This window comes from Suncus etruscus, chromosome 2 (genome assembly GCF_024139225.1).
Source record: "Suncus etruscus isolate mSunEtr1 chromosome 2, mSunEtr1.pri.cur, whole genome shotgun sequence".
In the NCBI taxonomy this organism is placed as follows: domain Eukaryota; kingdom Metazoa; phylum Chordata; class Mammalia; order Eulipotyphla; family Soricidae; genus Suncus; species Suncus etruscus.
In genome coordinates this window covers 101,561,062-101,588,713 of record NC_064849.1, presented here as the reverse complement: position 1 = coordinate 101,588,713, position 27,652 = coordinate 101,561,062, and the positions used below count along the sequence as shown (strand labels likewise).

Genomic DNA, 27,652 nt, shown 5'->3' with positions numbered 1-27,652 from the left:
ACAGACACCTATTTAGAACTGTTTAAGCTTGTTCCAGTGATCAAACGAAGGCTTAGGGTCCAGGGCTTAGGGTTCAAGGGTACATGCCTTGCATGTGCAAGGATCCATCTTAAATCCCTAACACTGTGTGATCATTATCAGATATGACCCTGAAGTTCCCCCAGAACTGTTGGATATGGCCCTGGTGTCCCCAACACTTTCTGCACTGTACTGGTGGGCCTGAGTATTGAACTGTAGGCCCAGTTCTCACCAGGAATGGCCCCAAGCTATGAGCACTGGTTATGCAGCTCATGAATGAAATGCAAGCTTAAAAGAGTTAGAAAGTGTCTCTCTCGTCCTCATTGCCATATATAAACTGTACTCTCTTTTATATAAATTTTCAATAATTACTGTAGTTAAGCACCTTGGTTACAAAATTTTCATGATTGAGTTCCTGTCATAGAATGTACACCACCCTTCACCAGTGCACTTTTCCCACCAACAGTGTCCCCAATTTCTCTCCACCCATCCCACTCCCACCTGCTTGCCTCTAGTACAGGTATTTACTTTCATTTTACATCTCTCTTCTCCCTTTCTCCTTACCTCTCTCTCTCTCCTTTTTGACACTGTGGCTTGCATTATTATTAATGAAGGGATACCAAGCATTTCACTTTATTCCTTTCAGCACCCAGCATCCACTTCTTGTCCAGAGTGATTATTTCCAACAATCATTGTCACAGTGGCTTCTTCTCTGCCCTAACTGCACTCACTGCTCTTTGTGACAAAATTCTTATCATACTCTTTTGACCTGTCTCAAGTTTCATTTCAACCCTACTGCCTTGAACTTGAACTCTTTGGATTAACTTCCTTCCTTCCTTCCTTCCTTCCTTCCTTCCTTCCTTCCTTCCTTCCTTCCTTCCTTCCTTCCTTCCTTCCTTCCTTCCTTCCTTCCTTCCTTCCTTCCTTCCTCTTTTATTCTAATTTTGTTGTTTGGCTTACCACACTCTGCAGTACATGTTCAGGATTAACTCCAGTTGTGCTCAGGGACTATATATGTTGCTGGCAATTCTAACTGGGAGTTAGCAGGATGCACAGAAAGTGCATGAACTTCTGTGTTATCATCTCTCTGGCTCACCCCCAACTTTATTTTCTTATTTGTGTCACATGCCAATTTCAAAGCTCAGCTTTGCCTATGAGCCTTGCCATTAGCAGCACTCTCAAGTAGTCAAGAGTTCTTGGTTATCCAGCCAAGATCTTTGGTCCTTCACATACTCTGTGTTTATTGAGCTTTTACTGACTTTTCCTAAAGTGTTGGAAACACAAATTCAAGTGGCCATCTCAACTCCAGTATGGAGCTTCTCTTGGGGAAGGAGGCAGAGTTCATAAAACAGTACTTGCCACTGAAAGCTTGAAGAACTCAAAACAGGAAAGTAAGTCTGACATGAGTGGGGAGTTCAGTGAAGCCTTTCTGAGAATGTGACCTCTAAGCTACAGGAGTATGAGCTGGAAGAGTGTCATAGAATAATCTAGGAGGGAAATTTTTGGGCAAGGGAAGTGGCAGAGGTAAAAGCCAGGAGGCAGGAAAGAACAATAATGAGTGTTCTGAGAAACAAATAAACTTTGAGTACTTTGTTAAGGAAATTAATTAAAGTGACTTTCTCAATGGTTCTCTCTTAACCTATTTCATGGGGATGTGACATGAAAATTAAAACACATGTGAATTGAAAGGAAAAAGAAAAAAAGAAAGAATTAAGAAAATTGCCTGCCAAGAGGCAAGTGGGGAGAGAGGTAGGCAGGAGAAATACTCGGAACATAGATGGTGGAAAATATACACTGGTGAAAGAATGCGCACTGGGACATTGTGTGACCAAAATTTAATCATGAACAACTTTGTGACTGTATCTCAATTAAAATATTATTAATAAAAAAGAAAAGCAATAAATAAAAATAAAATACACAAGGATATAAGGACCTAGTTCAAGTCCCAGGGCAATTATATAATCCCAAAGTTGGCCAGCTTGTGAGCTATTTTTCATTTCACTTTGTTTTGGGGAAAAAGACATGACTTGTAATTTTATTTTAATTTTTCACTTCTGCCAAGTCTGTTATCTCTAGTTCATGCCCTTTATGAATTGCTCCATCCTTCCTGAGCAAGAGAAGTTTGGATCCCAGCAACTAGTGATCACATGTGATATACGTGTTTCAAAGTCACATGGGTACACCCATGTTTATGGACTCCACTGGCCAACTTCCGAGCCCAATTAGGAGGAAAAGGTGTTGTCAAGAAAAGATAAATGATACAGTTAATGATGTTTTCATGAAGGAAAACAATTCTTCAGGAATGGGTTGGGAGGGAGAGACCCTGACTTTGGTCTATATTTTTCCTTATAGAAGAAACTGAATAGGAGCCCTCACGAAAACTTTCCCACATGAGCCTCAAGTCCAGAGTGGCATCGTTCTCATTCATAGTTACTCATTGGAGCAGGAGATAGACAAACCTTGTCATACTTTCTTTTATTGCTTTATTAATTTACTTTTTAGAAAAATTTAATTTACTTAATTTAAAGAGCACGTATCATATAGTTGACCATAATACATTTGTTTGCAGGTAAGTAAGAATGAAATCATTATTTTTTGGGGGGCGCCACACCCGGCGTTGCTCAGGGGTTACTCCTGGCTGTCTGCTCAGAAATAGCTCCTGGCAGGCACAGGGGACCATATGGGACACCGGGATTTGAACCAACCACCTTTGGTCCTGGATCGGCAGCTTGCAAGGCAAATGCCGCTGCGCTATCTCTCCGGGCCCGAAATTATTAAGACATAAATATTTTTGTTAAATGTATTTAACCTGTGTAATAATCTTCAGTATAAATAACCAGATTTTATATAATCTAATTCTGCTCAAGACCTGTGTTTTATATAAATGGGTATTGTAAAAGTAAGGGCTAGTTGTAATTATTTTTGTGGGGTCATACCCAGCAGTGCTCAGGGGTTACTCCTGGCTCTATGCTCAGAAATTGCTCCTGGCAGGCTCGGGATGCCAGGATTCAAACCACCGTTCTTCTGCATGCAAGGCAAATGCCCTACCTCCATATTAACTTTCTGGCCCACTTTTTTGTATATTTATTTATTTATTTTAATTTTTTAATAATTTATTTAAGCACAGTGGTTACAAACATATTCTTCTGTTTCTACATCTGTGGGGGGCTAGGTAAACTAAGGATATGGAAAGTGCCTATAAAGCCACCCAAATTCTTCATTTCCTCACAAAAGCTAAAAGCCAATTCAGGGGACAGGGGGGTCTGGCTTCCATTAACTCCAGACACAAGAGCAATTGAGATTTACAGATTGCCCTATTAAGCAATTAAGCTGCTAATAGGGCCTGGCATTAACAGATGCAGCAGGAAGTTCCTGCTTTGTGAGTTAGGAGAGTGGAAGTGTATTTTTTTTTCCTTCAGAAAGGAGGTGGGTGGAGGCCTCAGAGGAGCCAGAAGGCTGCAGTGTCAAGGCTGGGGCTTGAGGAAGTGGGTGGAGGTTGTCTCATGATCCCCCAACCCCACACCCCCAAGCCTCCACACTCAGCATGAACATTTAATTCTGAAGTTTACTGTTTAGGGAGCAAAGTAGGCATCAGGCTAACAAAACATCCACCTTAAAAAACCTTGAGATGGGTAGAGAAGCAATGAAAATGGAAAATGGAGAAGCCCAATACAGAGAAACATAGACTGGCTCTTTGTTTGCCTTGCTCAAGGCATACTAGGTTCAATATCCCAAGCCCTGCCAAGAGTGATCTCTGAGCTCAGAGCAAGGAGTATAATCTGAGTACCATTAAGTATGGTACTCAAAACAAAAGCATTTTTAGAAGAAAAGAAATGAAACAAGTCTCTCAATCCCTACAGGGCAATGTGGAAAATGCTAAACCACTATCTTGGCTAGTATCTGCTCAGCCAGAAGGACCACTGACTGCGAACTACCAGAGTGAAAACTGAAATATTCAGTTCCATGTCAGTGACCTACCATGTCTGAACACCAAGTACAAGTGTACATTTAGCTTGTACCATCTACCTCCTAAGTGCTTTTAGGAAAATGTATGTTCTTATTCTATGTTGGCAGAATTTCCTCAGTCCATAGATTCTACATGAATGACCCCTACACTTTCTTTATTTCTGAAGTTCCCATTCCCACGCAGGAAAGTGAAATCGCTATTGCAGCCAACTGAACCTGAGACTAAATTTTGCTCTTATTGTTATTATTTGTGAAAAAATACAGAAGCTTTTTCAGACTCAATTAAAAAATATCTAGAAGAGGGCATACTATTCCTTTGGTATGAGGTTTTGTTGAGAATATGGGATTTCATAGTAGAGTAAGATTTCATAGTCTAGTTCCTGGCTCAGGGTAATTTTTGCAATGACAGCTCTGCTATTTAGAATTTATTAAATTTCAGACGAGTGCTCTTTGGTAATTAGGGACCCTTATATTTGACAAAATAGATTTGAAAGCAAATAGACTAAATTAATAGCAAAATAATAATGTGTCAGAATAAAGGGTTTTCTAAAGCATGAGAAGAGACCTTAGGAAAATAATAGTTGAAATACCAATTATAACACATCCTTAAGATTCATGAAATAGCCATTTAATAATTTCTATTTCCGTTCTACTGATCTGTGTAACCATATATAAGTAAAAGATGTAAAACTATATTTATTTCAGAATATTTTGTAATTGAGTTTTCATTGAATCAGCCACATTCCTTGCACACAATTTCTTGGAAATGATAAAATTTTACTTTGCATCAGAGATTGGATGTAATAAACATTCTATATCAGAAATGCTTTCACGTACCTGATCCCACATGGGCTGCAAATTTAGAATTCATGAAGAGGGAGATGATCAGATACTCCAAGGCCAGACCAATGTTTCAGTTTAAAGAGAAAAATAGTTAGAGATGTTTTAACTTATGATCCAGCCCCCACACCCCACCTCAATGCCCCCTCCGATCTCTCCACCCCAGTCTGAGGCAAGCCAGCACTTGTTTGACTTCTACTTTGACTTCTATTTTATTCTTCTACTTGACTGTCTCTGAGGAAATACTAAAGGAGAGGGGGGGGGAGTACAGGACAATTGAGTATTAGGAAGGGCAGGGTTGAGCATATAACCTTGGAAGCCTGTTCAGTTTCTAATACAAAAAGACACACTTCATGTTTCAAATTATAGTCAAATTATAGTCTGTCCTACCTCCTGAATTACCGAAGTTTAGCCTCAAGTCACAAATAATACTACAGGAGCTGAGCAAAGTACAACAGGTTGGGCTCTTGCCTTGCATGTGGCCAACCCATGAGCATCCCATAGGGTTCAATCCCTAGCATCCCATATGATATCCTGAGCCCACCAGAATTGATGCCTGAGCACAGACCCAGGAGCAGCTCCTAAGCATTGTTGGGTGAGGCCCCCAAATAGAAACAAACACATTTAAAAGAAAAAACAAAGCTTAATCAGACTAGAGATAGATATCCAGTTAAGGTCCCCTTTCCCTTTTGAAAGAACTATAAACAATTCTGTAGAAAGTAGGTGCTACATTACATACTTTATTACTATAGCAGAAGTTTTAGCTTCTAATTTTTTTGTTATTATTGCTTTATTCTTAGTGTTAGGGCCAAAACTGGTGGTCTTCAGGGCTTACTCCTGACTCTGTGCTCAGGGTTCACTCCACCTGGGGACCAGATGGGATGCCAGGAACTAACACAGATTGACTACTGCAAGGCATAAGCCCTGCCCAATGTGCTGTCACTTTGGACCAGTTTCTAAATTCTTGAGAAGATTAAGATTGAGGCAGTTGCTGTATAGTCACTAATATTACCTATGTCTAGGTGAAAGTATGTGTGGCATATATTTCTATCATATACCCCCAATATTCCTGTTTGAAGGAGTCCTAACATTCATTCTTACAAGGTTAAGAGAAAAGCTGTTTGGTAGAGCCCAAACTCCTAGGACTTGAAAAGCTTGATGAATTTCTATTCCTGGAAACAAAGGTGACCTGGAAGCTACCTGGAAGGGAGCTGAGTGCATATCTGGTGAGAAGAAAGAAACAGCTCTTCACTTCCACTAACTAGGGCCAGGCAGGGATCTGTACAGATGGTGCTGGGCTGCTTTGCTGGCAGTTTCTTTTTGGTACAGAGAAGACATGGGGTTAGGGCAGAGCTGTATAGACACTGGAGTTGAGAGTTTATTTAGTCAAAACTGAGTCAATTGCAAGGTCTTCCAACAAAATATAATCAGATATGGCTTTCCATGAAACCTCCATTGGTTTCAACAACACTGATCTGAGCTTCCTGCAATACCTCTTTGCCTCAGGATGACACCATGACAGAAAAATGAGTTGGAGAAACTGTGTCAGGCCCCATAAATGTGTCCAATAGGCAATGATTCCTTAGGAAATTATATTGGGGAAGATCTGATTTCACCTTAGCATCCTTCATTTTACTTTATTTGATTTTCTTTTTACTTTAGTGGCCTTGATTTAGGCTTAGTAGTGGTATACACCAACCCTCACAAAGTTTGCAAGTCTTGATTTTTCTCATAAGATTCTAAAATAAACCATCTTCTTCAATGATGAGAAGGGGCTGGAGCAGGCAATCATATGTTATCTTCGCATATGGGCTGCTCTATAATTGTAAAAAACATTGACATTAACCTCAGACTCCCTGAGGATAAAGCAAAAATAAATCTTTTGCTGATTTCCCATACATAGAAATATCCTGTATCCTTGCCCAGAGGTTGCAGAGACCACGAGGAAACCCTGGGGCTAGGCTCTTTCTAAGCACCAAGAAACTCTATTCCATTAGGTTCTCAGGCCCAACAAAGCCAGAACTTCAGAAGAGCCCCTGTACTCACCGAAGGTTCGGGCAAGGTCACTGGGCAGGCTTCGGGAGCTTGAGCCATAGGAATTGACAGCCCTCACAGAAAACTGATAGTTGGTATCTTGATCAAGGCCCTTGATAACCATGGATTCCATGCTGATCTGGTCTTGGATTATGGTCCAACTGTGGTCGATATCTGGTCTTTATGGGTTAAGGAATAAACCAAGAAGCAATAGTTCAGGGAAAGCTGAAGGAAGATAGATTAGACTTGCTGGCAAGCAAGCTCACAGCATTTGAACTCTGTAAGTAATATTTATAAAAATGAGTTAAACTTTTCTCTCCAAAAGCCATCTTGATTTAAATCGTAGGTCATCATTTTCAAGTTCCTGCCAATAAAAGCAAGTAGATCATGTTTAGGGGCAGTTGTAAGCACTGTTTAAACACCATCCGCTTCTCCTCACAAGGCCTTGCCTGGATTAGACCCATCCCTGAGTAGGAGCTTGTTTGTGAGGACTCCTCCTTCTGGCACTTATAAACAAGCTTTCCTGGTAGATCCCCTTTTTAGAGGTCAGGAGAGACAGATTTCATTCATTCCCAATTTATTCACAACATAAACAAGTGAGTTTTATAGGGTGATTAATTGCATGTATTGATGTGGGAAATACTCCAAAATTGCTATATGTAGCCATTCTTACTCTTACCAAAACTGTCCAATGGTACCAACTCACTGAATTCCACAGTCCTACTGGAAACCTTGCAGAGCACAGAACTTCACTATCTGCTCGCATCTGGGAGGCAGTAATAGAAAGTGAAATTGTACACTCCAGAGTTGGATGAGCAAACCCTGCTTTGAATACTTACTCACAAGCTGCTATTTTTAAACCTCCATTTCCCTGATCCTATAAAATAGGAGCAACACGAGAGTTGTTTAATCATAAAGATGAATAGAGTGCCAGAGAGATAGAACAAGGAGCAAGGAGTAAGATGCTTTCCTTGTACACTAGTTCCTTGTACACTAGCACCCTAATTCAATTCCAATGCCTATTTGGTTCCCAGAGCACAGAACCAGAACTAGCCTCTGATGTGTGGCCCAAAATCTACTGCTCTAGCAAAAAATGTAGAAGAAGAAGAAGAAGAAGAAGAAGAAGAAGAAGAAGAAGAAGAAGAAGAAGAAGAAGAAGAAGAAGAGAAGAAAAGAAGAAGAAAGAAGGAGGAAGAGAAGAAGGAAGAGGAGGAGGTGGAGGAGGAGGAAGAGGAGAGGAGGAGAAGAAGAGGAGGAGGAGGAGGGGTGGAGAAGGAGATGGTGAAGGAGAAGAAGAAGAAGAAGAGGAGGAGGAGGAGGAGGAGGAGGAAGAGGAGAAGAGGAGGAGGAGAATGAGAAGAAGAAGAAGAAGAAGAAAAAGAAGAAGAAAAAGAAGAAGAAGAAGAAGAAGAAAAAGAAGAAGAGAAGAAGTAGAAGAAGAAGAAGAAGAAGAAGAAGAAGAAGAAGAAGAAGAAGAAGAAGAAGAAGAAAATATAGAACCTGAACATAGAGACACATTTTATACCTTGCTCAGCATGTGTGTGCTTTTAGGTAAAGCTCTGACTCAGCATCTAGAGCTAGTAAGCAGCAGGGCCATCTGCTTTCTAAACCCGTGTGTTTCCATGTACCTTGCGGCTTATCAGTAGTCATCAGTACATCAGATAGTGGTTCATCTGAATTAAGAAGGGTTGTTAGGGGCAGGCGAGGTGGCGCTAGAGGTAAGGTGTCTGCCTTGCAAGCACTAGCCAAGGAAGGACCGTGGTTCGATCCCCCGGGTTCCATATGGTCTCCCCCAAGCCAGGGGCGATTTCTGAGCCCTTAGCCAGGAGTAACCCTGAGCATCAAACGGGTGTGGCCCAAAAAAAACAAAAAGAAAAAAAAAGAAGGGTTGTTAGAGTGGGGCTGGAACAATAATACAGTGGGAAGTATGTTTGCCAGGATTCTATCCCTAGCACCCCATTTGATCGCCTGAGTTTGCCAGATGTGAAGAATGAGTGCAGAGCAAGAACTAAATTCTAAGCAGAGTTGGTGTGTACTCTTCCCCCCAAATCCCACCAAAACAAAAATAAAAGTATTGTAAGTGGAAAATATACATGAGGTGTTTTTTTTTTTTATTTGTTTGTAAAACCTGACAATGCTCAGTTTACTCCTGGCTCTGCACTTAAGAATCACTCCTGGCAGTGCTCAGGGGACTTACTATAATGCTGGGAATTGAACTTCAGTCAGCTGTAAGTGCCTTATTCATTGTACTATCTTTCCAGCCTGACATATATAAGATTTTTAAAGGGAAAAAAGTGAACTATTACATTGATTATAAATGCAAATGATACTATTTGGGATTCATAAAGGTTAACTTTATAGTTTTTAAACTATAGGAGTTTTTAAACTGGAGAGAGTACAGTGAGCAGGTGCTTTACCTTGTACTTGGCTGACCTGGGTTTAATTCCCCTACCCAGTAAAGTCCCCTGAACCCCACCAGGAGTGATGCCTGAGCAACGTCCAGGAATAATCTCTGAGCACTGCCAGGTATAACTCCAAAACAAACCAGAAAATATCATTTTACTTGTTGCTTACCAGAAATATCCCTATTAGAAAAACATAAAGTGTCATGTAGGTCTATATGTAATTTCATTTGGAAAGCATTGCACTATATAGATTCCTGGTTCATGAGAGGAAGAACATTCTAGTTCCTAAGAACTCAATCAGTTCAGGGAATGTTTGTGCATGACTGGAGAATGCAAAGTAAAGCTAGGTTGGAGAGGTTTGTGTTACTAGCTAGTAAAAGCTATTAGTATTTCTAAGTGATTGTGAACTACCAAGAATTCCTTTGATTCTTTAACTCATTTACTTCCTACAACTACCCTATGTGGTAGGTACTAATATTAAATGGCCTACTCATTTTTGTTTTAACAGAGAAGTAACACACTGAACTTTGGAACTATGTTGCTTGCTTGAAGACATGCAGCTGATCGTTGATGAGGATCATTTGGGTGGAAGGAAGAATACTGGATTAAAATCCTTGATATTGGGTGGTAAAGTGGAGTGGCAGTTTTGGGGATACTATTCTCCATCCACCCGCACTCCATTTTGCTTCTTAGCTATGTCATAGTTGAGATGTTGTTAGTTAAACTTTCTGTTTTAGTAATTTAGAAGGCAGAGACAAAGAGCTATGAATTTGTTTTTCCCAGACAAGGAGATCAATTTATGTTACAAAAAGAAGATGAGGGGCTGGAGTGGTGGCACAGCGGTAGGGTATTTGCCTTGCACGCTGCTGACCTAGGATGGACCTTGGTTCGATCCCACATTGTCCCATATGGTCCCAAGCCAGAAAGGATTTCTGTTTGTTTGTTTGTTTGTTTTTGCCAGGAGCAATTTCTGAGCTCATAGTCAGGAGTAACCCCTGGGTGTGGCCCAAACCACCCCCAAAGAAGATGAAGGAGGAGGAAGAAGGGGAAGGAGAAAAAAGAGAATGAGGAGGAGGAGGAGGAGGAAGAAGTGGAGAAGGAGGAGGAGAACAACAACAACAGCAACAACAAGAGAACAAGATCAAGAAGAAGCAGCAGAAGGCTAATGAGGAGGGCAGCAGGGAATTTAGGTTTGAAGAAACAAATCACAGGGCATTGCCTCTGAATGAAGTAAGGATTTGTTTATTTTTATCTTTCCCCAAAGATGGACTTGTATAAATTCACCTTTTCATAAAAGAGAAATCCTTAGTTGAATAGAAGAAAACACATTTACAAACTCAAATTCGAACAAAATCATTAACAAAGAAAAGCTATAGAGGATGCCTACAAACAAAGTCAAGAAAAAATGTCCTCTTTGATAAAAGCTCTCCTGTTACCCTTTCTAAGCTTCTGATGTGGCATTTATAGAAGAAATAACCTGCAACCATTTTCAGAATGTGCCATCATTCACCTCTGACTACTTGGAAATATCCCTAACAATCTTCATGTATAAACTATCGGCTCCTCTCCACTAAAGGAGAGATTGTTTTCATTTGCTGCTGAAAGAAAATAACTTTTTTCAGCAAATATGAGATTGAAATCATTAACATTTAATCTTATAATTTAGAAGGTATGAGAAAAGCTCATGTAGATTGAATGCCAGTTCAAAACCTTTAACATTTTGCCTCTGATTCTGTCATGGGTTTTGCATTTAAATGTTTTTGAGAGTCTCTAGAGGTATAAAAGTGCAAAGGTGAGGTAAAGAAGAAGAAGAAGACCAGGCAAAAGTATTGTCTTAGATCACCCTCGAAGAATAGCTTTATCTTTTTCCATTAAAATAAATTATTTCATCTTAACTTCAGAGTTGCCAGTCAAATTGCCATAGCAACACTGGCCTGGCATTTTCCCAATACAGAAAAGTCTAGACAGAGAAGTGGTCTAAGAATACACATTCATTTAGTAAAGATGGACAGCCACCAGAGGGGTTTAAGTTCTCTCCCTGAGAGTGGTTAGAATTGTGCTGGGCAGTCTGTGTGGCAGGAAATAAGTGAAAACATTTTGGACGATATTTGGGGAGAAACTCAGATCTGGAAGACACATGCCATCCGCCAAAGTTCACTCATGTAATGAGCTGATTTATGTAATTATGATAAACTCTCTGATGGTGGGAAATGCAGTGCTATAGACAGTGTTGGGACTTGGAGTGATAGTATAGTGAGTAAGGTGCTTGCTTGATGTGGTCAACTTGGATTTGAACCCTAAAACCCCATATAGCCTCCTCAGGTTAAAAATAATAATTTAGGGGGCTGGAGAAATAGCACAGAGGTGTTTGCCTTGCAAGCAGCCGACCTAGGACCCAAAGTGGTTGGTTCGAATCCTGGCATCCATATGGTCCCCGTGCCTGCCAGGAGCTATTTCTGAGCAGATAGCCAGGAGTCACCTCTGAGCACCGCCGGGTGTGGCCCCCCCCCCAAAAACCCGAAAAAATAATAATTTAGGGGCTGGAGAGATAGCACAGTGGAAGGGCATTTGACTTGCATGCAGCCAATCCAGGACAGATGGTGGTAGAATCCCGCCGTCCCATGTGGTCCCCCGTGCCTGCCAGGAGCGATTTCTGAGCACAGAGCCAGCAGTATAACCCCTGAACAGGACCGAGTGTGACCCAAAAACAAACAAAAAAAAATTAGCCTAATTATCAGAAATCTTAGAGACCATTTGATACAAATGTCTAAACAGTTTAAAAACTTCATGCAAAGTTTGATATGTGAATGCCATTTCATTTTTCTTTGTGAAGGGTTCATAGTTTTCATCAGATTCTCAAAGATAATCATGATCCTCAGAGCTTAAGGAGTCATTGATTTAGTCATGTGTTTCATCCTTCCCTGTTGGACATGAAAGGAAAAGTAATTTATCTAAACTCACAGAAGCACTGAGTGGTATATATTTTTCTGTCTATTTCCTTTCTTGTAACATCATCAGAGTGCAATTATTTTTCTTGATACCATCAACTGCAGTAGGTGGCTGCTTTGGATTAGTCAAAAGTAAGTGATTAATGATTATCAACTGATAATCTGTCACAGAAACTACTAGGGGGCTCCAAGGAACAATAAATATAGTTCCATTTTCAGGGAGTTTATAATTTAATTAGGAGATAGCACATCAAAGGATCAGTAGAAAACCATACTAGCACTTTCCAAGTGCTATATTTGATTGGATTGATGTGAAGTAGAAACCTGGGGAAAGTCTATGAGGACCAGATGGACTTAAGTTTGGAATTCATTTGGGATTGTATAACTAATAAGGTGTTGAGCAAACTTGGGTGGACAAGAAATAAGATAAAGAACAATTTATTACTTAAGTGAATATAATAAGTACCAACTACATGTAAATATCATTTGTATAGCCAGAGATACACACACATATCTTATCAGTCATAAATAGGTAAATGAATATAAAGCCCCACTCTTTATATCTTTATATCACATATAATCAGCCTCTATGATTTACCAACTTACTTTGAGAAAATTAATTAGTATCCACAATTGTCTCCATTAATTGACCTATAAATTTGAAAGCTATTTTTTCTAAACTCATTTACAATAATTATAAAACCTGTTTATTTTGAATTGTAATCAGTTATCAATTGATGTTATATAAGCTAATAAAATAAATTATAGCTAAATATGCTACCTGTTTTTGAGACTTGATAAAGTGAAATGAAGTATACTTGCCTTTACATTAGATGAAGCATTAGAGTTGTGATTAATTGATGTGTATTTGCAGAATTCATGTTAAAAATAAAACGGTTAAGTAATGTATTATTTTTAATAAATAATTTTTGATCTCTACTAACTTAAAGATTTAACTCTCACAATTTCAATAATATTGAATTCTTCTAATGCAATGAATGCATAATCACATTCACAAATATATAAATATAGGTATTGAAATAGGCCCAAGAGATATGTATGCATAACACCATTTATTCATTCTTGAAGGTCTTACACAAGTCTCAAAACTGCTCTCTCAAATGCCTTGGCAAACCTTGTTGAAGGAGGAAAATCAAAGAAAAAAAAGAAGGGCTAAGTACAATAGGAGCAACCAACTGAGATTTAAGGGGGAATGGTGGAGGGACTTCAAGATGGTGGTAGAGGGCTGGTGACACCGATGGTTAAGTAGTCAAGTAACATGGCAAGAACAAATAATAATATGAAAATTGTTGTAAATCCCATTATCTCAATAAAAGGAAAACATTAAAAAAGCTAATCTTACTTTATAAAAGTTCTGCTACATTTCTAAGTAAGTGTTGAAAATATTTAATAACTATTGCTTGAGTAGATTGCAAATAAATTATTAGCTGGCCTAGAGCACCCACAAGTCTCTCTCTCTTTTTGAGTGGCTAAACAAGCAAGTGAAAATGTGGAAAAGATTTTTTGAATAACAAAAATGTAATTAAAGAAAGAAAGGTTTTATAGGAAAAATGTTTGTAAATTAACACAGAAGGCTCAACATGCACACTTACCTTTAATTTGGAAACAAGGTGAAGTTAAAAATATAAACATAATTTTGAATTATGTGTTAGAGCAAGAGCAATTCTATGAGAGAAATTTATAGCAATAAAAGCCTATATGAAGGGAAAAGAGAAGAATCTCAAATAATGCAACTTTATACCTCAAGGGACTAGAACAAAAAGACAAAAATCAGTTCAGAGATAGCAGAAATAAAACAGAAATTAGAGCAAAAGTAAATAAAATAAAAACCTAAAAGTTTTTAGAAGACTAGAAAAGATGAAAAGATTAACAATTTTTTAAAAAGATAAATAAATTGACAAATATTTAGTTAAATTAAAAAAGTAAAAAAGAGGACAAAAATAAAATTTAAAAAGGATGTGATAATAAAAATCATTCCAGAAAAATACATTGGTCATAATAAAATACTACCAACAACTATGTAGCAATAACTAGGCATCTTGAAAAACAGGGATAAATTCTTTGACACATACAGCTGAATATGAAGAAACTAAATATGAATAGACCAATAAGAAGCTAATGGTTACTTGAAACCCAGAGTTCAAAGAGTTTGTAATCAATTTATTTAAGAAGATATAATATAGTGATAATAGAGTAGTGTCTTTAGATAAGAGACAAATGTCAAATGAGGATGCTGACAATGGTATGTCAAATGAGGATGCTGACAATGGTTTCTGTGTTTTCCATACTGAACTAGGCGTTCAAACATTTGTAGGGAGAGCAAAGACAACATATGATAAGGAAAATCATTGAGTGATAAACTGTGAAACTGAGACCCCTAAATGAGTGAGCTCCAGTGATGGCCACTGAGACAGAGAGTGAGTAGCCATCTATTAGAGATGTAACCAAGGAATTCCTGACAATGGAAGTTGACTTAGTTCAATACCTCTTGACCTCAACTCAAAGTAATGCATTTTGGTGTCATAACTCAATATGCCTTAATCATATTTGAGTAATAACCGAAAGAAAAATTACAAGAAAAATATTTCTACTATTTTTCACTGTTCTTTTTATTTTCTTTTCCTTTTTTTCTTCTTTCTCTTGTTTTTGAGTCAGACCTACCTGTTTGATCAAACCAGGGCCTTCTGCATGTAGAACCATAGACTCAGTCTATTGAGCTTTCTCTCCAAGTCTCTTCCTTCTCTCCTTCTTCCTTTCTTCCTTTCTTTCTTCCTTCCTTCCTTCCTTCCTTCCTTCCTTCCTTCCTTCTTCCTTTCTTCCTTTCTTCCTTTCTTTCTTTCTTTCTTTCTTTCTTTCTTTCTTTCTTTCTTTCTTTCTTTCTTTCTTTCTTTCTTTCTTTCTTTCTGTCTTTCTTTCTTTCCTTCCTTCCTTCCTTCCTTCCTTCCTTCCTTCCTTCCTTCCTTCCTTCCTTCCTTCCTTCCTTCCTTTCTTTCTTTCTTTCTTTCTTTCTTTCTTTCTTTCTTTCTTTCTTTCTTTCTCTCTCTCTCTCTCTCTTTCTTTCTTTCTTTCTTTCTTTCTTTTCTTTCTCTTTCTTTCTTTCCTTCTTTTTTCTTTCCTTCTTTCCTTCTTTCTTTCTTCTTTCTTTCTTTCTTTCTTTTTCTTTCTTCTTTCTTTCTTTCTTTCTTTCTTTCTTTCTCTTTCTTTCTTTCTTCTCTTTCTTCTTTCTTTCTTTCTTTCTTTCTTTCTTTCTTTCTTTCTTCTTTCTTTCTTTCTTCTTTCTTTCTTTCTTTCTTCTTTCTTTCTTTCTTTCTTTCTTCTCTCTATTTCTTTCTTTCTTTCTTTCTTTTTTCTTTCTTTCTTTCTTCTTTCTTTCTTTCTTTCTTCTCTTCTTTCTTTCTTCTTTCTTCTTTCTTTCTTTCTTTCTTTCTTTCTTTCTTCTTTTCTTTCTTCTTCTTTCTTTCTTTCTTTCTTCTTCTTCTTCCTTCCTTCTTCCTTCCTTCCTTCCTTCCTTCCTTCCTTCCTTCCTTCCTTCCTTCCTTCCCTTTTCCTTGTTTTGGAGGGCAATACTCTGCAGTGCTCAGGGCTTACTCCTGATTGTGCTCAGGATGATGGGGATCAAACCCAGATAAGCCACATGCAAAGCAGATATGCTACCCACTGTGCTATGGCTTCAGACCCTTCTTTTTCTTCTTAATACTGGTTGCAAAACTTGATCTCACCACTTGCTAAATTGTCATATGTAATTGGAAAAACACTGGATCAAAGGTTTCCTATTAAAATTCTTTAAGTTGTTATTCCAAAATTCTAAGAATAAGAAAGCAGAATTTTTTCAGCTCTGATGGGTAAATCTTTGCCTTTGGGTTGAATAAAATATCCATAAAGTTTTGAGTATAGCCTATTCAATTCCAAACGTGCCCTAGATACATTACATTTTAAAAAGAACTTTTTTTTCAGTGATTTTGACTAATCCAGTAAAGGTTCACTGGAAATTGTGAACTGTTAACACTATACCTAAGCATGGACAACACATACAATACTGAAACACAAGTTTCATAAAATACTTTTTTGTACTTTTTCTTTAAATTTAAACACCATGGTTACAAGGTAGTTCATACTACAGCTATTTTTTTCCACAGATAAAGTGGTTCATGATTGAATTAGTCATACAATATATATAATTACCTACACCAGCAGGCATTTCCCACCACCAAAGTCAACTGTTTTCCTCTCACCCTCCCTGATGTCTTCTTCCCTCACTCACCCATCCCTGTCTTCACCCATGTCTCACCTATGTTTGCACACTCACTACTGGACTATGTTCATTTGTCTTCCCTATACACTGGACTATGCAGAAAAGGGTTATAATTGTTCATTTGCCCCAGAAACAGGCATTTTACTTCTCTCTCTTTCTCTTTCTCTCTCTTTCTCTGTGTGTCTCTCTCTTTGTCCTTTTTGATATTGTGGTTTGCACTACTGCTAATGAAAAGGTTCCATGAATGTTCCTTTCATAGTAGACTCTTCTCTATTCCAACTGCATTCTCTGCTTTTTGAGGCAAGCTTCCTACTATGGATTGCCCTCTTAATCCTCATCTCTATTGTCTCCAGATATCATCCCCACAATTTTTATTTTCCTTGTATCCCATAGATAAATGATAATTTATCTTATAGATAAATTTATCTATGTTTATCCCTTGGCATAAAACTTTCCATGTCTATTACAGTATAAGAAAATTTCATGATTACCTTTTTCCTAACAGCTACATAGTATTCCATTGTGTAGATATACCACAGTTTCTTTAGCCATTCATTTGTTGTCAGGCACCTGGGTTGTGTCCAGATTCTGGCTATTGTAAATAGGGCATTTTTGTATTGTTTTGTGTTCCTAAGGTATATTCCTAGGAGTGTATTGCTGGATCATAAGGAAGCAATTTCCAGTCATAAAATGCTTCTACTCTAGTGATACTTTTTGATGTTTCCAGTTTCATTTCTGAAAAAACTGTTGATCAAGATATGCCCAACTGTTTTAAGTGCATTACAGTCTTTAACTAGGAGACTGGGCTAAAAATAATTCAGTTATGTTAGGAAAGTACTTCTGAGAGAGGAATTTGTTGAAGAAGAAAATATTCCTCTAGGGTATGCAGCAGGTCACCCAGAGTGACCTTAACCATGGACTCCACTTGACTGACTTGAGAGGAAGTGAACTCAAAGACAAATTATAGTAGAATCAGACATTGTGTGGCCTTGCTCCAATGATAGATAGTGGATCTAACATTCCTCACTGCAATGTTTCTTGGAGGACTTTAGATTATTTGGAATCTACTTTCTTAAATATTTTACTTATTTTTGCTCTTTCTTCTGAGCATTTCTCAGTAATATCCATAAGAGGTTACTCTGGACTTTTCCTTGCTTTGTACCTATTTCTACTATTATTAAAAGAGATACTACTTTCTTTTTTTTTTTTTGACTGAAAATCTTTTATAGAATGAAAACTATTTATAGTTAGTATACACGTAGACACCTTTAATATACTTGTATGCAACTAAATATAATGTTTTAGGGTTGCTTATATCAATACTTTGTGTACATATAAGAACCAAATAGAATGCCTTAGTTTAAAGAACAGTCTTTGTTTGGATTTGACCTTGACTTTTCTACTTTTTAATTGGATTTTTTATTCCTCAATATTTTATCCCACTTTTTTTAGAACTCTAAGATTAAATTTATTGTTTTTCCCTAGTGCAGTTGTTTTACTAATAATTTTTATTTTGACCAAAGTGGATTACAAATCATTCACAGAAGTATTTTAGGTACATATTGACATTGAATCAGGGGCATTCCTACCACCAATGTTGTCCCACTTTTATCTTTTTATCTAATGATAACTACTTGTGACTCATTTGAGGTTGTGAAATAAACTAACTTTCCTTTCCAAGAAGAAATACTTGATCTCAGAAAAAACTGCTCTGAGGTGGGAGGACTGGTGAGGACCCAAGTGAGGGACCTTGGTTCTTCAAGACTACATTGAACAGCTAGTTTGGTTTTTCCTGTCTACTCTTCTCTTAAGGTAAATGCTCCCTTTTCCACAATTTACAAAAAAAAATGTAATGTTTTAGGCTCAGAACAGAATTTCCTATTTGAAATTTGAACTAAAAATAATTCCACACACAGATTAATGATAGACTTAACTAGACCTGCTGTGTAAACATCTGAAAATTTCTTTTTTTTTACATCTTTATTTCTTTTTAAAACATAGGTTTTCTTTAGGAAGCCTGGATTCTTTAGAATGTAGTATCTGAACTGAATTTACAAGTGATTGTGAGTTTGATCAACATTTTATTTACCTTCTAACTAGTCAGAATTAGACCACTCCAACACATCTACACCTTAATCTCTAGATATGTGATTATATTACATAACTTTATGGAATTGTACAGATTTATTTAAATTTATCAATCTTTTTTTAATTTAAACAACTTTATTACATGCATGATTGTGTTTGGGTTTCAGTCATGTAAAGTCATGTAAAGTCATTCACCCATCACCAGTGCAACATTCCCATCACCAATGTCTCAAATCTCCCTCCTCCCCACCCACCCCCAGCCTGTACTCTAGACAGGCTTTCTATTTCCCTCGTACATTCTCATTATTAGGATAGTTCAAAACGTAGTTATTTCTCTCACTAAACTCATCCCTGTTTGTGGTGAGCTTCATGAGGTGAACTGTAACTTCCAGCTCTTTTCTCTTTTGTGTCTGAAAGTTATTATTGCAAGAATGTCTTTCATTTTTCTTAAAACCCATAGATGGATGAGACCATTCTGTGTCTTTCTCTCTCTCTCTGACTTATTTCACTCAGCATAATAGATTCCATGTACATCCATGTATAGAAAAATTTCACGACTTCATCTCTCCTGACAGCTGCATAATATTCCATTGTGTATATGTACCACAGTTTCTTTAGCCATTCATCTGTTGCAGGGTATCTTGGCTGTTTCCAGAGTCTTGCTATGGTAAATAGTGCTGCAATGAATATAGGTGTAAGGAAGGGATTTTTGTATTGTATTTTTGTGTTCCTAGGGTATATTCCTAGGAGTGGGAGATACCACTTTCTAACCTAATATTGAGTATCTATCTTCTCTAGGATGATATTAGCTTTTTAGGCATGCTAATTGTCTTATTCATCTCCATGTTCTTTGGAATGTCTGCATGAGCTTTCAAAAATGCAAATAGCATTGGTGTTTTCTTTTATTCTGGTTGAATATTCTCTGTAGTTTGAGACAAATAAGAGCTTCCTTCTCATGCTTTTCTTATTCAAACCTTGCTTTCTGATAGTATGATCACTGACTACCCAAATTTTCTAGGCAGTTCTAAGAATATTTTCTTCTTGCCTTAAAGTCATTGTTCAAGTAGCTTCTATAATCTTACTTTTTTATGCTATGTTTCTCTCCCCTGTTACCTGGCTAGAAAGTGCTATAGCAGTGCTCTTCTTAGCCTCTAAAGAAATTTTTCGAGAATTATAAAACTAGACTCCTAGCCTCACCCATGTCTGCACACTCATTATACTGGACTATGTTCCTTTGTCTTCCCTATGCACTGGATTATGAATAAGAGTTATAATTGTGCATCTTTAAAGCCCTTGCATGCTTTGCACAGAGAAGATACTCAGTAAGTACGACGCAGTATGTACTAAGGAAGAATATATAGAAAGAACTAGTATTAAATAAATGATAATAGCGTCGAATGAAATATCTTTTCTTTTTTTTTTTGGTTTTGGGGTCACACCCGGCAGTGCTCAGGGGTTACTCCTGGCTATCTGCTCAGAAATTGCTCCTGGAAGGCACTGGGGACCATATGGGATGCCGGGATTCAAACAAACCACCTTAGATCCTAGGCCAGCTGCTTGCAAGGCAAACGCCGCTGTGCTCTCTCCGGCCCCATTTTATTTGTTTGTTTGTTTGTTTGGTAAATATCAAAATTTATGCACATATGTTACCTGGTTACATGATGCCTAAGCACATATTACTTGCATCTCCCCTGTTGAGATGTGGACTTTCCTTCTTTCATGCTTGGTTGTGCACAGGGCTCTCTCTGCTTTTAGAGATGTCCACACTCTCTCTTGAGCACACATTACCCATTTTACTTCTCTCCACTCTCTCTTTCTTATCTTTTTATCCCCTTTCTCAGTACTTAAAAATAAATCTATTTTTATTTTTTGGTTTTTCGGGCCACACCCATTTGATGCTCAGGGGTTACTCCTGGCTAAGCATTCAGAAATTGCCCCTGGCTTGGGGGGATCAAACCGCAGTCCTTCCTTGGCTTGCGCTTGCAAGGCAGACACCTTACCTTTAGTACCACCTTGCCGGCCCCAAATCTATTTTTCTTAAAGTTAAAAATATTAGAATTTTAATATAGGAATAACACAATGCCCTAAACCAGGATAGAATGAACTTTAGATAGTTTCCAATAACTATATATAACTGAAGGTTTACTGGAAAGCAGCCATTTTTTATAGATATTGTCAGTGCTGCTATAGTGGCAGAATTGAATCATTGATAAAAAGGCTATATGACTAAAGATTTTAATAATCCCTACTATTTGATCATTGCCAATTCCTATTATAAGACAAAAGTCTTTATTCTTGTTCATGAAACTTTAGCAGTTGAAGAAAGCCTATGAATCCCTGCTCAAATATTTAAAGTGCATAAAATAAAGAGCACAGAATTAAATAGGAAACCAGTCTACTAAGAATATGAAAACAATAAAATTATGATATAATTTTATTTTTCTTTATTGTTAAATTCAATAAAAATAACTATCAATGGACTTAAATAACTGCAATAATCTCAAAGTAGTGATAAGAAAAACTGGTCTTTTGAACCATGTGAAACAATTATAATGGGAAAAGAACACATCTGTGATTCCAATGATCACAAAATCATTGTCATTCTGTGAATGACAATACCCTGGAGGCTTGCATTCACAGCTGAAGAAAATATGACATTTCAGTTAGTAAAACTAAGAATACAATTCACATCCATCTCATGACCTGTTGGCTTGTATCTGTGGACTCCTCTGAAAACTAGAGTTCAAGTTAAGAACTTTGTTCAAAGAAATGGACCCTGGTTTATTCAGGGTGAAAAATATCAAGAGTGAGGAAGTAAACCTCACCCTCAGAAAACCACCTGTACCAATTTTGGAGCAATCTCCAAAATGGTGCTCAGAAGACCTAGGAAGTCCCCTAGTTAAATACAAGGACCAGAGAATGTGATGCTGCTTGAGCCTTGTGCTATTTCTCTGGTCCCTAGATTGTTTTTATGTGGTACTTGGCCTTCTCCAAAGTATATTATAGAGGAAAGTCCAAAACAACTAAGTGGTCAGTTAAAAAAAGTTTATGATACTTTGACCTTCAGCTTTCAACCTTCTTAATTGGATCAACCCAACTCAACAACAAGCAGATGGATAGGATCGGGGAATGGTAAACTGTTGGTACTATGTCCAGGTGGGACCACAGAGCACATTTAGAGTTTACAAATGGCTCCCAATGCTATTGCACAAAAATTCAATTTATGTCAACTACCATCAGTCTTATCAGAAATGATCTTAGAAGAATCACAGCAAGAGGGAGTAATACTTCATAAGATCAATTTGTAGACTTGCAAGTCTAACTTTTTTTTTTTAAATACAGATAGTCCCTTTTATTGGATCCTGATTGGAGGTGAGAATGAATGCCAGAATTCCTGTATTCAGATATTAGTCTATAAAGAGGTCCTTCAATTTGCAAACTAAAAGTAAGGGAAAAAGGCTTAAAAAATATACAGGCCTTGGAGTAGCAAACTTGAGGACATTGGTAGAGGGAAGTGAACACAGGTGATGAGATTGACCGGTGTTGAAATATTGAAGTCTTAAAACTCAGATATTAATAACTTTATAAATTATGATATATAATATGTATATATGTATAATTAAGACTTTTAAAAAGCACAGTAAAAGAAATTCTTTAGGAAGCACCAATTGTAAGTATACAATCTCTGACATCCAAGCAAACCTATACTTGCTTATCTCTAATTCTATTGTTAGTTAAAAGGAAAGTTTATTCTTAAGTAGTCAACTTTGCAAACATTTTCTAGGTAAAAAGAGATTTTATTTTCCCCCTTTTCCTCAAGATTAACAAATTGTTTAAGAACACTTTATATATTTAATTCTTTATATATTGGGGGTTAAGAAATTCACTGCAAGACCACATCACTGTAAAAGTATTCCAGCCATTTGTTCCAATATAGCTTTAGATTCTAGTAAAATGCTATTAGTGAGTTTGGCAATTCACTTAAGTATTATGACGAATGCCAAAACATAAGTTAGCAATCAATATGAAATAAAATCCCAATAAGGACTTGAACATTAGCCTTATACATTTAAATATTATTTGAAGTTTTACCACATACCAGTATCCCCTTCACAATGAGAAAACAAAAGTAATACATAACTTCAGGTCAGCAACAGAGGGAAAGAGGTGTGTGAAAAGATCCATGTTGCTTGATCTAATTTTTATGCCTGCAGTTGGTAAATTCGGCTATTGGTTTCTGTTGTGGCCTCCGAGATTCAATGTAAAGGAAATAAAAGATTAGTTTCATAAACCCCCTGTGCAAGGAAGTACCAACATTTAAAACAATTGTCCATGAGTCTCTCTTCCATGTGATGTAGAACTTTTTTTTACAACTTCATAACTGTTCCCAGGTTACAACTGAAATCACCTCTACTTTAAAGCTGAGCATGGAAGGCACAGAGACATTAATGAGTGTGTGTGCCACTATCCAGAGAGGAATTGGAGTTTTCTAGTTTCAATTCCAGACTGTTTGTGGCCAAATATTCATAAGCCCTGATGGTGGTAATTAACAGATGAGAGCTGGTCTGGAGAAGAAGACAGCTATTGAACAGTATAATTTCAAGTGTCCTGAGAGCTACAAGGAAATACTGCAGATATACCTAACTTAGTCTGAGAAAGGGTATCAGGAAGACTTCCATAAGAGAAGAGATATTTAAGATAGTACTTAAGCAGAGGCCCTGAAGGTTAAATAAGAATTAGCTTGGGGGAAAAGTAGAGCTGTTCTGGCAAAGGTACACAAACTTCCAGTCAGGAAAGCATATGTCTCTATGCAGAAAAGACAAAGTACAGAAGATATAATAGGTCTGATTTGTATGGCTAGCATATTTTAAACACATACTGAGGACAAGGTACCATGCTGAGCATTTTATGTGCACTAACTCATTTAATTTTACAACTCAATGAGCTTTGCAAGATGCTATCCCCATTCTTCTGTCTAAAGTACAAGAATGCTTTAAAAAATCCACCTATGAGGATTTGAAAGTATGTGGGAATAGATACAAATCAGAAGTAGGCAGTGTAGTCCAAAAGTCTGGACATAAAATTACAGGTACAGACAGCCTCACCTTTCCCTGAAAGATAAAAAACCAGAGTCCCAGGTATTATAAGTCAAATGGTTCAGCCTTATTTTACATGAATGCAAGCTGAAAATAGCGAGTCAAGTCACTGGTCCCAGCATTAGAATTCTATGTCCTGAACTATGTCTTCTGATTCCATAATTGGACTAATTTGAAAATGTTGCCAAGACCAGTACTAGAAGTTTCACTCTGAATGGGAAACTTCTTAAACATGCACAGCCTGTGACCTTAACCGTGAGTCAAATCACATCATCCTTTGGAACTATTCAAGGAAAATTCATAATCTGTTCAATTCCATTCTGAAACCCAGACTTGATGCTCATTTCAGTAACAGCCTTTACATGGTCACTTCCCAGGAGGAAACTAATTAAGCTTATTTGTTACTCAGAGATTAAGAAGGAGGATGTAATGGGATGAAGAGGCAGGTAGTATTATCAATTTGTAGAATAATTCTAAAAATCCAATCAGGTGTGCATAACCTTGAAATTCTCAAGCAAAACCAATAGGCAAGCATTGCAAGCAGCTTAGAAGCAGCCCTGGGTAAAGAAGAATTTGGCAACCTAACTGTGGAAAGCATTTATAAGGGATGCAGGGGATTACTTAGGCCAAAAACATCTAAAAGGAATATCTACTTTCATTTATTAGTACATCTAAATTGGACTGATATTTGAAGATCCAACAATTCTTGACTTGAGACCCTAAAACATTTGCCAGTGCATTTTAAACTTCCACATGTACCCAAAATAAACTAGTGGAGCACTTTTTATTGAAAATAATCATTAAAATACATTTAGATCCACCCTTTGCAGCAACTGACAACACAGATCTCTCAAGTAATCTTAACCTATTAAATCATACACACACACCCCAAAAAAACCCTCTTATAGATGAAATTAAAAAAAACAACTGATTTTTGGGGCCGGAGAGATAGCATGAAGGTAAGGCGTTTGCCTTGCATGCAGAAGGTCGGTGGTTCGAATCCCGGCATCCCATATGGTTCCCTGAGCCTGCCAGGAGCAATTTCTGAGCATAGAGCCAGGAGTAACCCCTGAGTGCTGCCGGGTGTGATCCAAAAACAAACAAAACAAAACAAAAACTAATTTTCACTTTTAACAATATTGTAGGTATATTGTACCATATATATATGGTACAATGTATATATGGTACATATATATGGTACAATATATGTAGGTATCATATATGATATACCATATATTCATATATAGTACTGACTTCCTAAGTGGACTGTGAGAAGAAAGGAATAATTTTTCTGAGTCTTTGGTTTCACTGCCACTGTGGTATAGATAATTTTGCTTATAAAAACAGGATGTACCCTGGGGAAATTCTTAGGCAGAAGAAGGAAAGTTTCTCAGATATTTATAGTCTAAATAGTTCAAAACATAGGTAGCTATATTTGTGCTTAGCTCTTATTTTAATAAATATTAGGCATTTCTGCCAACAAAGAACTTTTTAGTATCACTTTAGAAAAGAAATATTCTCCTTCACCTCTAGTGGAAAATTTTTCTATTTGAAAATAAAAATGAAGTGACAGTTTTTTTAGTTGCACAATATGTTGCAGCTTAGAGGCTTGCTTAGAAAGCATATCTTCACATCTTTTCTACATTGATTAAAAATTAAAAATTTACAGTTAGCATGGAGCTAACGAGCAGCCACTAGGGCTAATTTTTGGTGGGGGAAGATTATAAGGATTTTTTCCCTCTAAGAGCTTTATCTTACCTAAGCCAGATATCAGTCCTTTCTCTGGTACAAAAACCAAGAGATCCACACACCTCACCTCTGCCACTTTAGGATGCTTGCCTTCTGGGTATTTTTCACTGCAGAGGTAGAACTGGGCAAGAAAACACTAGCAAACCTGCAATCAACAGTCTTGTGCTCTTGTTTTGTGCAACTATTCAAGTTAATTTTCTATTATCCAACTGAATATTTAAACGGATTTTACCCTTAAAATAAAAATGCTCAGGGCCAGATAGCATGGAGGTAGGGCGTTTGCTTTGCAGGCAGAAGGACGGTGCCGTATGGTCCCCCGAGCCTGCCAGGAGTGACTTCTGAGCATAGAGCCATGAGTAATCCTGAGAGCTGCCGGTGTGACCCAGACAAACAGACAAACAAAACATTGCTACCTTTGGAATCATTCTTATTGAATAAGAGCAATAAATATATAAGCATCTACCAAGATAGGTGGCGAGTTAGAAGAACTTTATCTCACAGTGACAACTCAGACAAAAGCTTTGGCTGAAATCTGAGTATTCTGTCTGATGCTAAACTGCTTATCCAGTATCGTAGTCTGGCCTTCAGAAAGACTAACTGCCTCTGGACTCTTGCACCATCACTCAGACTCCCACAGAAACCCTTGTCAGATGTTTCCAAATAAAAGGGGAAGCTGAGCAAAAGGAGTATAGTATTAAATTTATCTCAGTGAGAAAAAACAGAGTAACTAAGGACACAGCCACACACCCAAGTCTATCACACTAATTGAAGTTTATCATTTAGATCCGGGAATGTTTTCTCTAAACCTATATCCCTGAGTCCTCACCTAAAATGGGGAAAATTCAGTTGTTTAAAAATGAATGTGGAGATCTGTTTTGCAGGCAAACATTAAGTGCTGTAAACGACAGGGAAAGCTTTCCAGAAACACAACAAATAGCAGCCTCAGTATGGATCCACATTTTCATCTCAGAAGGTGGATCCCAGGCAAAAATGGGATATAAAACTTTTAGAAAAACGAGGCCTGGAAGTCAGAAGATTTAAATTCTAATTTGATCTATCCCCAATGAAACATTTCAACTGAATAAACAACTGAAGCAATTGAGGTTCAATTTATTTGTTTGGAAAAAGGAAGGGCTTTGGAGAAAGCCTAATAGTTAAGGTGTTGGCCTTGCATCATATCAGCCTAGGCTCAATCCTTCATGTTTCATATGGTCACTTGAGCACTGCCAGGGGTCACTCCTAAGCATGAAGTCAGGAATTATCCTTGAGTACTATTGGGTATGCTCCCCTAAATAAAAAATTATAAAAGGGAAACATATGTTAATGGGTTGGTGAGGAGAGGAAGAAAAATATATATTGGATATTTACTGGGTATAAACACTTTATAAAGATTTTAAGCAACAGCCTTTCCATGTGGGACATAATAATTTGATATTAATGAGGAAATAGGAGTTCTGAACTAAGTTATATATTCTAAAAGATAAAAATAAAAGCAAAATTCCTAAGATGGACTGGAACCAGGGCTTGGCTTTCTCCATTCAAACATATTCCACTTGATTCTCTAAGATGGCCAAGAGCTCTCAATTTGAAACTCACTCTAGATTTCTGTGTAATGTGTACAGTGTGAGAATAAAATAATTGAGTTCTGAGTCAAATGTTAGAAATAGTTCTGAAAGTTAAAATATAGTTTTGTTGAAGAGGAATTATAATTATATACTGTAGGTATAATACCCGCCAATAGATTTTAATGTCTAAAAGTATTTTCTCATATTTTATTTTACTTGTTCTTTCTAACTACAAACTAGGAATGAGTTATCATTTGTGTTTATACAGATGAGAACATTGCATCCAATGCCTTTGGGGCCTTTGTCATCTGCCTGTGTCGCTGTTCTGATTTTAGTAGCAGCTGGATATAGAGAATATCATGTGGGACTTTCCTCAAGAGACCAGGATACAACTTTAAATGCTGGGACAAGCTGTGCTCATGTCACTCCTTCCTCTACCCAAGGCCCACCTCCTTAATCTTCACTTACAGACTCTAGAAATGTAGGAATTATGCAATTTGGTAACATCCAGTACCCATCAACAAAGATCAGACCTGCAGGTATTAAGCTCAGGGTTTTCCCTGGCTTCTCCATTTAGGGATCTCTCCTGGCAGGGACTGGGGAACCATATAGAGGACTGGGGAGTAAATAAAAAGTTTGCTACATGTAAGGCAAGAGCCCTTGTACTATG

At 37.4% G+C, this 27,652-nt stretch overlaps 1 protein-coding gene across 1 annotated transcript in view; it reads right to left on the bottom strand.

The window, feature by feature from the left end:
• The window catches only part of LOC126001826 (pikachurin-like), a 178,624-nt gene that overhangs the window by 59,663 nt on the left and 91,309 nt on the right, over positions 1 to 27,652 (bottom strand). The window contains exon 6 of the mRNA XM_049769046.1: positions 6,871 to 7,037. Within this exon, the coding sequence (XP_049625003.1) occupies positions 6,871 to 7,037 (167 nt within the window). The remainder of the gene's footprint in view (positions 1 to 6,870; positions 7,038 to 27,652) is intronic.